The sequence below is a fragment of the Balaenoptera ricei genome, chromosome 11, assembly GCF_028023285.1.
Source record: "Balaenoptera ricei isolate mBalRic1 chromosome 11, mBalRic1.hap2, whole genome shotgun sequence".
NCBI classification, from domain to species: domain Eukaryota; kingdom Metazoa; phylum Chordata; class Mammalia; order Artiodactyla; family Balaenopteridae; genus Balaenoptera; species Balaenoptera ricei.
In genome coordinates, this window is record NC_082649.1 from 71,695,990 (window position 1) to 71,710,107 (window position 14,118).

Consider the following 14,118-nt stretch of genomic DNA (forward strand, 5'->3'; position numbering starts at 1 on the left):
ACTGCAGACCCACTCTGTATCTCATCTCTTACAGTTCTGCCAACAGCCCTATGAGGTTAAGTACTCCCCAGATTACAGAAGAGAAAATGAAGCCTTGGAGATGTTTGGTCCCAAGTGTGGGGTTAAACTTAGATCTGGCCAACCTGAGAGCCCGCTTTAACCACTGTCCCATCCCACCTGAAGGATGGAGCCCACTTGGCGAGCAGGGGGATTCTCTCCACCAGTGCAGCCTCAGTTTCTGCTTGGGGAGTTCAGTTTTATCTCTTATCTCCCCACCCCCACCCTAGTCCAGGGAGCAGCTTGTACATTTCATTCACTAGTAGTTGGCATAGAGCCAGCAATGCAAAATGATGTCCATCCCCCTGCCCCCCTTCCCATAGGCAGGGTGGTGTAATTTATCTGTTTGGATCAGATCATTTGAAAAACAAGCTTTAGGAATGAAATGCAGCAACTCTATTGATGTCATCATGGGACATGGCCCCAGAGAGTAAAAAGCCACAAAGCTTTAGCCCATTCAGAAGAAGTTTGCTCTTTCGGAAATAGTGACTGAAGTTACACTATGATTAATAGTGGTTAATATTAGAACCGTGAAGTAGTAAACTGTTAGAGATGGAAGTGACCCTCAGGAGTCTAGAGATAGTGTCCCCACTTTACAGGCAGGACACTGAAGCCTGAAGAGAGGTGGGACTGCCCAGGGCAGAGCCAGGACCTAACTGAGGCCGAGGACCCTCACCCACCCACCCCACCCCCGCCCCATGCTGCTCTCAACTTCTGTCCTCTTAGTGGTGGCACTAAGCACCAAGAAAAACATTCCACAAAGACGACTCATGCTCATATTTGTAAGGGTCTCCCACCGTGATTTTCTTTGTGCTGTTCCTGAAGATAAGGGTGACCCTATAGGAGGAACCTCTAACAATGAACTTGGCTGACTCTTATGATTTTTCAGTCTTTCTGCTGAAGTCAGAGCATGGAACAGTCATGGAGAAGTGAATTGCATGAGCAGCCTCCTGTGTATGTGTGTTTCTATCTCTTGATGGAGCTTTTTGTTAAAGGTTTTCCTGTGATTGGATTGTGGGCTTTTTTTTTTTTTTTTTTTTGCGGGTGGGTGGTGTTTTTGTCTGTTTTTTTTGCATGGAATGGTGAAAGAGTGAATCAAAGTTTGTAGCTGATTTCTTTTGACTTAACTAAGGAAGAAAAAGGTTATTCTGTGAGAATACCAGCTGTATTATTATATGGGTCTGTAATGATCATTTTGTCTTCACTTTTGAAACCTTTGCCTAAATGTGCCTGGAGGTGGCTATTGAGCCCCACCCCTCGCAAGCAGGCTCAGTTCCCTGGGTGCTCACAGAAGGGAAGGGGTCTTCTTTGGTGCCTCAGAAAAGATGTTTCTCAGCTCTCTGGGCCCTTCGAGTCAGGTCTGCGTCCATCCTTGTCATTCACACCCTGTCTCTCCCCTGAGCAGGGTCCGCAGGCGTTCACTGCACAGACAGAGCTCGCTGGTCCCACGCCTTCGCCCTGTGTGCCTGAGCTGGTCTCAGACTCCGCCCCACAGCACTCCAGGCACCACTGCCGGGTTTTACAGCTGAAACCAAGGCGTCCTTCCTAAGAGGAGACATATGGGCAGAGCTTGCAGGGGGAAAGGCTTTCCTGTTGGCACCATTAGGTCTATAAAAACCATAAGGTCACTGCAGTTCAAAGTTATGCATCAAGGAATAGAAGTGCATGGGTTTGGGTGATTCTCCTGTGTTTCAACCTTTGACAACCTCTCCTAACCCCAGAGCAGAATGAGTCGTTACTGCACTTGCTCAGACCCCTGCGGTAGCTCTTGTCACAGTAGATTGAAGTCCAGCCAGGGGGCTGCCTCTCCCACGGGTCCTCCAGGGCAGGTGCAGAGCCCACTCCCTCTCTGCGTCCCGCATCTCCTTTGCTGTCTGGTCTCCAGCACACGTCCGTGATGTTTCTAGGGTTGAATCAAGTGGAGGAGAAAAAACACCCGTGTGCCAGATGGTGGCTCTGGGTGGGTCCCAGGGCCTCCTGACACTAGCAGGTGCATTTCAACATTTCTTCCACTTCTGCTCAGGATCCTGCTATGGGGGAGGGAGATGTGCCCAGAGACCCTGGTAGCACTGGGACCACAGGCAGCTTTGCCTTCTGGCCGCTGGTTGGGAGAAAACCTTCTTCTCCCCATAAGACTACTTCTTGGTGCTCTAGTGCCGGTGCCTTTGGTCAGCACCGTCTGCATCTTGGCTTCACAGGCTGGGCAGAAGAACATCAGATAGATTAACGGAAAATGAGTCAAATTCTTAAATTTTTAAAAAGAGCTTATGCTTGGTACCTTCATGCACTCCTCCCTCTATAATACCTCCTCTCCTTCAGTATATTTAAAATAAGAATTTGTTTGTGAAATATTAGGTTTGTTCACAGATTTTCTAGAGTACTTCTTGTTGGGACAAGAAAAGACGTAGCTGTAACTGAGATATTTTGATGGCCTCTCAGCGCAAACCTGGAAATCAGAAGAATAAGCTGGCGCCAGGCACAGCGGCAGGAATCAGTTTGGTGCCCAGGCTTCTTTTCTTGGGAAGTTGGATGGACAGGATCTCTTCCTGTCGGGGGACTTTGTGGGCTTCCTGAGCAGATCACGGAAATGAGGGCTTCCCGCTGTGGAGGCGCCTGGCTTCTTGTCATTTCCTTTTGCCGGTCTAGCCCCTGAGGACCCTTCATCACCCTCCTCGCCCTCTTGCCCGATTCCCCAGGGGTCAGCCTGGAGGCAGAGATCACATCTGTCCCGTCCCCGGGCGCACAGTGCATCCGTGGCACCATTTAAAGCGTTTCTTCTCCCCACAGCCAGCATGCCCACCAGTGAGACGGAGTCTGTGAACACGGAGAACGTGAGTGGGGAAGGCGAGAACCAAGGCTGCTGTGGGAGCCTCTGGTGAGTGGGGGGGGAGGGGGGAGGGGGGAGGGGGGGGTGCCCTGAACTCTCGGCTCCTCCTGGCTTCTTAGAGAAGCAGATATGAAGAAGACACCCAGATTTCAGGGGAGCCCTGGAGCCATGGCCTCAGGTGCAAGAGGGGCGGGCGGGCTCACCCTGGACCCCTTGGTCCTCCCCCTAGCCCAGATCCCCCAGACCCCCAGCATTTCACCTGCCTCTTCCCTCAAAGCGGTCTGTCCCACTGAGGTGGAGCCTGCCGCGGGCTGAGCCAGGTAACCCGGCAATTCCCCTGTGTCCACTAGGTGCTGGTGGAGAAGAAGAGGCGCCACCAAGGCCGGGCCCTCTGGGTGTCGGCGGTGGGGGTAAAAGGCCCGATTCTCTGAGCCTGGTGCTGGCGTCAGTGCTTTGAAGGGCTTGTATGGCAGAATTGCTGATAGAATGTGCTACATATTTAAGTTTCCTTCACTCACGGGGTCTCCCGACCTCATGTATAGTGGCTGGATAACGAGACCGTGCCCTCCTCGGCTCACGCACTTTGTCTGGAACCCTGCACCACCCTCTCCTAACCGTGGAGGATGCCATCACTTTAACACCCACTGGCTTTTTTCTAGACGAGCTGGGCTGCAGCAGCGGGTGCGCCAGCAGCGTGCAGAGCATCGCCTGCTTTTGGGGGAGGCCCATGCGGTTTTGTTTGCTTTCTGCTGGTGTCCTGTGGGTCTTATGTCTGTTGAGTACAGGTGTTGTTTTTAAGAGAATCTGATCTCCTTGGCAGAGGTTCATAAAAATGATGTGTTAGGAGCAGGAAACTCAACAGTTTATGAAGTAAATTTGCCTCCTCTCTCTTGCTCTTCCCTCCTACAATAGCATGAAATAGGCAGGGAATGGGTTTGTCTTGCCATTTTACAGATGAGCACACTGAGGCTCAAGAAGGTGCACTGCTTGCCCAGCTCTCGCAGTGAGGGAAGAGCAGAGCTAGGACTCCGAGCCCAGGGCTCCTTTTGCTGTAGCAGCAGCAGCATGTGCTGCTGTTGAGATGTGAGGCTGAGCTGTGGGCAGGAGAGGGCCTGCTGGCTGCAGTGTGAGGCATTTGGGTGAGGGGAGAAGAACCCCTGGCATCACCACCTGTGCCAGGGCTGCTCAGGCAGCTAAGAGTCTTCTCTCGCTTGGCCCCCTGCTCCGCGCTCACCCCAGCTGGCCCGCTGTGGGAGCCGGGGGTGCTGGGTCCAGGCTTCCATGCATGGCTTTTATGATATCTCTGCTGAAATGTGGGGGGAGCGTATTCTGAAGACTTCCTAACAGGAATCATATTCTTTTTGTCTTTCTTTCAGTCAAGCCATCTCAAAATCCAAGCTCAGGTCAGTATCTTCTTTCTGTACTTTTTCTTAAGCCTGTGTGGGTTTTTTATGTTCAAACTTCTGAATTTTACATAGAGTTGCTCTAGACTTGGTTTTTTGCTCTGTGGGCGCTAACATTCGTGTAGAAGATCAATCTGCCCAGTAAACAGTAAGTACCTGCCTTGGAGAACAGTGTAGTAGGTGCCAAAGATCCCCCCCTCCAAAACAGACAGACCAATAAGATGCAACAATGACCAACATTGTGCCTACTAATCAACCCTTTATATCCCCTCCCAGAGTCCTTTCTCTGAGAGAGATAATTCCTGTCACTTCTCTGCTTAAAGCTTTTCCATGGAAGGAAGCTCAAGAGGTCTTCTGAGTTGCTCGTAATGTTCTCTTTCTTGTTCTGGGTGCAGGTTACACAGTCAGTTGGTAAAAACTCATTGAACTGTATACCAATGGTTTGATACTTTTCCATATAAGTATTATTTTTCAGTTAGAAACAGTGTTTTACCACTATATACAAAACTTAACTTGAAATGGAGTACAACTACATGTAAAACTTAAAACTGTAAATATTCTGTAAGAAAACATAGGAGAAAACCTTAGTGACCCTGGGTTAGACAAAAGTTTCTTGGGTACAACACCCAAAGCACTGGCCGTAACAGGAAAAACTGATAAATTGGACTTCATCAAAATTAAAACTACTGCTCTTTGAAAGAAAAAGATCAGCTGTAGACTGGAAGAGAAAATATTTGCAAAACATAATTAATAAAGGACTAATACCCAGTATATATAAAGAATAATGTCAGTAATAAGAAAACAACCCAATAAAAAATAGACAATAGATTTTTAATAGGCAAGTAGCCAAAGAAGAGATACAGATGGCAAATAAGCACATGAAATGACCATTGGTCATTAGGAAAATGAGAATTAAAATCACAGTGAGATACCACGACACATCTATAGAATGGATCAAATTAAAAAATCTGGCAATCCCACATTTGACAAGGATGCAGATCAATGAAAATTCTTATGCATTGCTACATGTCAAATGACATAGCCATTTTAAAAGCAAGTTGGCAGTTTCTTATAAAGTCAAACAGTAATTTTTTTTTTAACATTTCACATCGTTTATTAATGCAGTATACATTAGATCCAAAATCTGCATTTTCTAAGCATACTGTGTTTGGATCTTTCAGATTCTTCTGCAGTCTTAGGTTATGTCTACAGATGTACCCTTAAGTGGCTGAACAACACATTCTATAATTATTGAAAATATAGTACAGAGTGAAATGATTTAAATATAATTTAGGCACATATTGATTATGAAAATATATATCTCTCAATACCATACTTCTCTGTCTTGGTAAAAATAATAAAGCAAAGATATTTACCATATGACCCAGCAATCCCACTTCTAAGGTATTTATATAAGAGAAATGAAGATAGGTATCTACACAGGAAAATTTTTTCATGAATGTTTATATTCATAAGCATTATATATATATAATTTATAAATATAACATTTACATGTTTATTTAAAATTGCCAAAAGCTGTAAATAACTCAAATGTCCATCAAATGGTAAAGGGTAGACAAATTATAATTCATCCATATGATGGACTAAAACTCAGCAACAAGAAAGGAAAAAACTACTGAGAGATCAACAACACAAATGAATCACAAACGAATTTTTACTAAGTGAAGGAAGCCAGTCTTAAAAAGCTATATATTGTATGATTCTGTTCATAGGATTCCGGATGAAGCAAAATAATAAAGAGAACGAATCAGTAGTTTCTGGGGCTGGGGTGAGCAGAGTGGATTAACTACAAAGTGCCATGAAGGAACTTTATTGAGTGATGGAAATATTCTACATCTAGATTGTGATTACAAACTGTAGAACTAAATAGAGTAAATTTTACCATATGTAAATTAGATCTCAGTAAACCTGACTTAAAAAAAAGGGGACTTCCCTGGCGGTCCAGCGGTTAAGACTCCGCACTCCCAATGCAGGGGACACGGGTTCAATCCCTGGTCAGGGAACTAAGATCCCGCATGCTGTGGGGCACGGCCAAAAAAAAAAATTAAAAGCCCCCTTTCATGGACTTCCTGTTGCCAGAGGGTATTTAAATTCCTTCATAATTTGGCCCCCAGCTCACCAAAACATGGTCTCATGTTTTGACACCCTTCCCAGACTCTGCACTTTGTTATTCTGGACTGCTTTCAAGCCATCAAATGTACCACACACTCAGGTTCTTCCCATCCAAGTCTCTTTGGGGGAGCTGAGTGGAGTGCCCTGCCCTCTCGCCACTGGCTAACTCTTACTCAGCTATTGAGAGCCAGCCCAGACCTCAGCTTTTTGGAGAAGCCTTCCCCAACTCTTCCAAAGATCCCTTGCAGCTCCCTTCTCTTTGCTCCTGTACCCAGTACCCTGGGTGTAACACTTGGTGTGGATTTATAATTACCTGCCACAGCCCGGTATACTATTCAAGGACGGGCCATGGACCATGCCTTCATCTCCACGTGCCTAGTGCAGGGTTTGCGGGGATGAGACAGTCCCCTAGATTTGGGAGACACCTGTGACTTGTCACTGCAGCATGAATAGACCCACCAAGGCTGGATCTTGTCCAGGCCACCTTGCTTATGTGTACTGAGTTATGCATCACAGGAGAAACCCAGTCTTGTGGGGAAAGTTTTTAGTGTCCTCAGTGGACTTCTATGCTGGTTATCATGTTTCCAGCTGCCATTACCATCAGAAACCACATAGCAAGAGCAGTAACCAAATGCACCTTGCTTGTTCCAGGTCTTGCCAAAGAGCTGACACAACTCTTTCTTTGGCCCCTGGGTTACAGTGTTCTTAGCAGATCAGTGCAGCTGAGTCGGCCAGGGCTGCAGCCCTGGACACAGCCTGGAGATTCTTCTGACTCAAGCACCTAGAGGAAGCGCCCACCACCCCCGTCACTGAGCACAGCCTGGACAGAGCTGACACTGCCACTTGGCCGGCCCTTCCCTGGGACCCCCTTCACCAAGCCATCCTGTGGCAGGGAACGTTTCCTATAGGGAGACGGGCTAAGGGAAAGAATACTTTCTCTAATTACATACTGCAACTGCGAATTGGTAGAGGACATGCTACTTGTCTGTTTGGCTCAGCTCATTCTATTTGTATGGAAACATGATTCAATATTAGCTTTTCTCCTGAAGGTATATTTTGAGCATCCCTAGTTAGAAAGGGCACCTGATGACTCAGGAGTACTCAACGTCGACAGCTCTCTCCGGCTCCAGAGGAACCTCCAGATTTAAGAAAGGACTGAAAGTTTCCCTAAAAGGAAAACTCAGGTTTGGGAGCACTTCGCTGCCTGGTAAATTCCGCATGATGATTGAGGTGCTTTGAGAGATGTGTATGATAAGCTGGTCTCTCTGCCCTGAGAGCTCGGACAGATCCATGTGCCTCGAGGTGGGCACATGAACTGCATATGTGTACGAACTCATGATTCTGTGAATATCTAGATTTCCCAACTGGTTTGAGGACTGCATATGGCAGATTATGGGGTTATCTAAAGCCATAGGAAGGAAACTGATAGCATGATCAAGTCAAGACTGTGCTTTCAAAAGTTGTATTTTAAAACCAAAGTAATTTGTCTTACGAGGTCTGGTCATTTCTATGCCATTTGTTCTCATCTTTCCTCCCTGCACCCTGACCCCAGCTGGGACCTCCAGAGTGCAGTTGCTCCTCAGTGATGTTGATGAGGTGCTGCATCTGTCGTCCAGGGAGTGACGCTTGCTTCTCTTGCAGCCGCCGCTGGCGCCGCTGGAACCGCTTCAGTCGCAGGAGGTGCAGGGCCGCCGTGAAGTCCGTCACGTTTTACTGGCTGGTGATTGTCCTGGTGTTTCTCAACACCTTGACCATTTCCTCCGAGCACTACGACCAGCCCGACTGGTTGACACAGATTCAAGGTATAAGCAGAAGCCATTCTCTTTTTGTTCCGAGTAGGGGATCCCTGAGGCTGGCTGACTGCAGTCTAGTCTTTTCTGATGGACATAGGGTAGCATTCAGGACCATTTCCAGTGAGCAGTAGCTTGGAAGGCGGCAGAACCAAGCACAGGGCGCACCTGGAGAGGGCGTGCGGTCTGTGCCGTGTGGTGCGTGAAGCACCTTGAAGCTGATAATTCCAGAGCAGCTCATTGTCTTAACCCTGTGACAACCTGGGATCAAGGAATCAGGCAGCTGGAAGGGACCTCATAATCCCTTCTCCCCGTCTCCACTGGAAGCTTTATTTTCCTCTGTAGTTTTCTTGGCAAGCGGTGGCTGTTCATCTACCTCGAATGCCCCAGCTGGGTGGTACGGGAACTCATCCCATTCTGAGTTCAACAGTTTCGAGCCATTGTGAAGCCCTGCCTGACATCAAATCAAACCTGTTTCTGTTTGACTCTCCAGCCTGCTGGGTGGTATTTTCTGAAGTGACCTTGATAGGCAACAGCTCCTTAGATCATGGTGCTGTAAGGAAGATCCGACAGATTTTTTTCTGTTACTGATTGAGACAAACAAACAAAAACAACATGATGGCCTAAATGCAGAATTGTAGGCTTTCAGGGCTCGAACGTATCAGAGATTATGTGGTAAGACGCCCCTCCCCATTTTACAGTCAGTGAAACTGAGGCCCAGAGAAACCAAGGAACTTCTCCAAGGGGCACATGTCTGGGTAGTAGCCAGAAGCAGGACTAGAGCCTGACAGACAAGCAGACCATGAATGTTCATGCCGCATTTCTGTAGTTGGGGCAAGAGCAGAGACAAGGGCAGAGGTTCTTGGGGCACTTCTGGCAGTGGCTGGTGAGAGGGAGGTGGGGGGGGGAGGTCAGAGCCACTCCCATGATGAGATCCCGAGGACGTGTGCCCCCTTGTCTTTCTAGATATCGCCAACAAAGTCCTCTTGGCTCTGTTCACCTGCGAGATGCTTGTAAAGATGTACAGCTTGGGTCTCCAGGCATATTTCGTCTCTCTTTTCAATCGGTTTGATTGCTTCGTGGTGTGTGGAGGAATTACTGAAACGATCTTGGTGGAACTGGAAATCATGTCTCCTCTGGGCATCTCTGTGTTTCGCTGTGTTCGGCTCTTGAGAATTTTCAAAGTGACCAGGTGAGGACGTGCGCATCTCACTGCAGGTGTTTTCTGAACGTGGGTGGTGGTCAGCCCTGTCCCCGCCTGGGGGACCTTCTGCCCCATCCCAGGTGGCGCTCTGGGCTCACCCCCTTGTCTTGACTTGCAGGCACTGGACCTCCCTGAGCAACTTGGTGGCATCCTTGTTAAACTCCATGAAGTCCATCGCTTCGCTGCTGCTTCTGCTTTTTCTCTTCATCATCATCTTTTCCTTGCTGGGGATGCAGCTGTTCGGCGGCAAGTTTAATTTTGACGAAACGCAAACCAAGCGGAGCACCTTTGATAATTTCCCTCAAGCGCTTCTAACAGTGTTCCAGGTGGGTCCCCCGCCATCCTTTCCCTGGGCTGCACCTTAGGGGTTGCCTTCTCATCTGTCCACGAATCAATAAGACAAAACACTCCATTGTTATTGTATTAGTAATCTCTGCCCTAATAACACTCTGATTAATTTTGTGCCATTTAAGTCATTTGTTTTGCATCTCACTCCAGATCTATGTGCTGTGATTTCACATTTTTGTGAGACCACTAGTTGTATTATGAAATAATCAACCCAAAATTTGTGTTTGATTGTGTGAGGTTTCTGAGGTTCCTGTGACATAGGCTCTAAAATCCTCTTCTTGTCGTTTGCTAATTTTTGACGGCAGGCAAGTTTTGTAATCCTGGTTATAATGGATTTATGCAGAGAAGTGACTTCTAAAGCCCTGATGCCTTGGTGTATAGTCAGAGGAATCAGGGTGATTAAGGAGTTGTGACAGCTTTCTGGCCCTGTGTTGTCCTCCCTCGTGTGATGTAATGGGGACACACAGACTCTGAGGACGTCTCTGCTGCGGGGGCCTTTGCGGGCACCGGGCTGAGAAGGGAGCAGCGGTGTCAGAGGTTCACAGGTGGCCCCGCGCTCAGAGGCCCAGCCTCTCCACCCCACCTGGCTGTACGCTGCGGCGTCCCACACCCCCACCTTGTGTGTTGTGAGCTGAAGCCCTTCCTTAGAGCCTGGCAGGTAGATTTAAAAGACCCATCTGCCTGGGACTTCCCTGGCGGTCCAGTGGTTAGGACTCCGTGCTTCCACTGCAGGGGGCGTGGGTTCCATCCCTGGTCGGGAAACTGAGATCCCACAAGCCACGCAGCACCCTTGTTGCCGTCATCTGCCCTTGTTGCTTTTCACATGCGATGCCAGCAGCGAGTCCTGCGGGAGAGGGGGGAGGCCTGGCAGGAGGGGCAGTGGCCATGGACGTCCCACGGTGGCTCCTCCAGTGCTCAGCTCTGTGACCTTGGAAAGTCACTATTTTCTGAAAAATGAGAGCCTAGGGAATGATCTCTAAGGTTCTTTCCTACTTGGACATTTTGAAGTGAATGGAATTACTGTCACTGCTCTAGACCTGGCCTATAGCAATAAAGTGTAATATAACTCAGTTTTAATTTTTGGCCGTGGATGAGTCATATATTTTTTTTTTTTTTTTGGTACTTTCAGAGTAACCTGCATGGTGGTGGTGGTTTTTGTAGTACGTGTGCATGGCACAAAATTCAAATGTTAGAAAAGCATATAAAGTGACAAGTCTCCCTCCCACCCAGCCACCAATTTCCCGTTGTTGGAGGCAACCACCATTAAGCAGATTCTTTGGTATTCTCCCAGTGTATTCGCTCAGATGTAAATAAACATACCTACCTGCCTGTCTACCTACAGATGAATTTGCACAGATGGTAGCTCATCCTACGTGCTTTTTTTCATCTTTCCTTTTAACACCTAACGTGTCCTTAAGAACCTTCTTTATTGGTCCGTAAAAAGCTGCTGCCTCCTTTTCAATGCTGCTATGTTTTGTGGTGTGGGTGTGTCAGAATTCATGGGTCTAGTCCCCTGCTGATGAATATTCCACTGTGTCTCGTCTTGGCTGAGTGAATGACCTTGAAGATACACCATGGGGCACATGTGTGACAGTAGGTCTCTAGGATAAATTCCCCCGAGTGGAATTGCTGGTTTAAAGGGTGTGTGTCCATTTTTAACTTTGACACTCTTGCCCAAGTATTCTCTTCAAGGCTGTGGTAGTTCATCCTCCAGTGATGGGGTGTGGCGACTGCCCGTTGCCTAACTCCCTTTCACCATAGTGAGTGTTCAGACGTTTTGATTACTGCCAGTCTGGTAGATGGAAATGGTATCTCATTGTAGTTTTAATTGATATTACTCTTGTCAGGAGTGATGTTGAATGTCTTCTCATGTGAGCAAGAGCCATTTATAGTTCGTTTTCTGTGAATTGCTTTACCTTTTCAAACCATTTGCCAAATTTCTATTTGGTTGTACAGCCTGTTTTCTCTGGGTATGTATACACGTGTTTAAATGCACAAAGGTCCTGGAGAGACACACCAACAGCATGCTTCTGGGGAGGGGACCGAGTGGCCTGGGGTGTAGTTAGAGGGTACACAAGTCTTACATGGAATGCTCTTTTATTTTCACCAGAAGAGTTAACTCATGTATTTATGTGATTAAGCATAACATTTTAAAAACTATAGGATAACAGGTGCATTTGTTCAGTGCAAACTGAACTGTGAAAGGCAGGTTACACCGGACATGGGCAGCCCCCAGGAGCTCTGGGAGAACCGGGGGAACTGTGAATCCACCTGCCCGCTGATCCCAGTTTTGGCTTCTTAGATTCTGACAGGTGAAGACTGGAATGCTGTGATGTACGATGGCATTATGGCGTACGGGGGCCCGTCGTCTTCGGGAATGATCGTCTGCATCTACTTCATCATCCTCTTCATTTGCGGTAACTGTATCCTTCAGCCTTCAGGCTGACCCGGGCCGCCTTGTTGACCGTGTCGTGTTTGCTGTCTTCCTCTCTGAGTTTCCCCGTGGCGATGGTGGTATCCGTTGTGGTGGGGAGGTGAGTGCCCTCACCTCACTCCTGTGCCCTCTTTCGCTGTTGCTAGGGCAGCACAGGAGAAGCAGAGTCTCAGTTAGGCTTTGAGGAATGACAGCAGCCACGGGAGGGAGCCTGAGACGGCACGTAGGCTGCACCAGTGGTCACCCACTCGGCATGACGTCCCGTCTCCTGTACAGGTCCCAAGGGATGGCTTAGGGCAAAGCCCTGTTGTTCTCCGTGCCATCACCCTTGAGGGTGTAGGGAAGAAAAATGTCCCTCTAGCTTCCAGGTTCTTTTGGCTGGCTAGTAATCAAATTGAGGTAAGACAGATTAAGAGGAGGAAAACAAATTTAATTTCATACAACATCCCTTGAGCTGTTTTCCCCTTCATCTTCTCTGGCTTGTTAGTGAATTTTCTTCAGGGTGGAAACCCCAGTGCAAACCTATGGGGACAGTGCTTTGTTCTTCAGTGTATTCTACGGAAGTCCCTCTCTCAACACATAGAAATCCTAGGAGTCTCTCATGCAGCTCCAACAGCCCTGCTGCAGGGAACCACCCTGCCCGCCTGCCCAGAGGGCAGCTCTCCTGCCAGGCTCTCTGCATATGCCTCCTACTGCCTGTGGGTCCTGCTGGAGTTTAGGGTGGCATTTCTCCATCTTCTCAACTAGATGAGACGCTTCTTGAGTCAGCGATCTCTTTTTGTATTCACATGTCTCGTGGCTTACACCACAGGGTCATGCACACACAGCCCTTGGTCAGTGTTTGTTAAATGAATGATCAGTATTTTCTTTTTCTGCTCTCCTCGTGATTAATTCTTTAGGCCACAGCCATATACTGGCCCTAATCTGCAGAGAAGTATTCCCTGGCCACTTTCCAGTTAGATATTGTGTTTTCTTTGTAGTACATGTCTCACTCTCTGAAATCCTTAAGTAGTTTATGTTCTGTCCCCCCCCCCCAACTAGAATAGATGCTACTTGGGAGCTTGGACTCCAGTCTGTCCTGTTTCCTCCCATGTCCCCAGCACCCAGAACGGTGCCTGGCATGTCAGAGGTGCTTGACAGACGTTTTCAAATAGATTCCACAGCACACCACTGTTTAGGAGAGTCTGGTGGGTAATGCTTCTAAAAACAGATAATGGGTATTTGCTCTTGGAAACCAGCTGTTACAAACTTGTAAGATTTTCCTGTGGTTTATTACTCTGCATTTTCTTTCTACTACCTAAAAGAATCTAGTGTCATTGTAAGACTAGAGATGCAGTATTTCTTAGTTGCAATCATTAGTAGGGATTCTCAGTGCAGTTATTCCCAGCACTAATCGTTTTCTGAGCCATGATTACCCCACGTCCGTCAGAGGAGAGCTCGTGTTGCCAAGCCATCGCCCAGCCCAGGACAGACTGCTTCCCCAGGCTCCTTGCCACTCTGTTTAAAAAATAATCCTACTGTATCAAAGGTGTTTTGAAAGTCTTCACAGAATCCACTCACATTTCTATCCTCCTTAAAGACTTGAATAGGTCAAGCATGACATCCCCTGGAAGCCTGCTCATTATCAGCGCCTTGTTAGGTTATGTTTGTTGACATGTTCAGCAATCCACCTGAGAGTTCAGATTGTGGAGGGCATGTGGGACCGTGCTGTGCCTCTCCTGTGCCGGGGTCCCTGGGCTCCCGTTGTCTTGCATGCAGGTGGCGGTATGTCAGAGGGAAGCATCAGTCAGAGAAGGGAGTCGTCTTGACCTATTTATTGCCCTCTGATCCCTGTGCTTCTCCAAAATGTACTTAACTGCTAACAAGTAAGAAACAGGCATCGTCTGATTTGGGAGCCTTATTCAGGATATTTTTTTCAGTCA

General features: G+C 47.7%; 1 protein-coding gene across 2 annotated transcripts in view; it reads left to right on the forward strand.

The window, feature by feature from the left end:
• Nucleotides 1-14,118, forward strand: part of CACNA1D (calcium voltage-gated channel subunit alpha1 D) — a 320,181-nt gene that overhangs the window by 227,878 nt on the left and 78,185 nt on the right. For both annotated transcript variants that reach the window (XM_059939925.1, XM_059939926.1), the window contains 6 exons: nt 2,845-2,932; nt 4,261-4,287; nt 8,062-8,222; nt 9,177-9,402; nt 9,533-9,740; nt 12,065-12,185. In XM_059939925.1, coding sequence (XP_059795908.1) covers nt 2,845-2,932; nt 4,261-4,287; nt 8,062-8,222; nt 9,177-9,402; nt 9,533-9,740; nt 12,065-12,185 — 831 coding nt within the window. The remainder of the gene's footprint in view (nt 1-2,844; nt 2,933-4,260; nt 4,288-8,061; nt 8,223-9,176; nt 9,403-9,532; nt 9,741-12,064; nt 12,186-14,118) is intronic.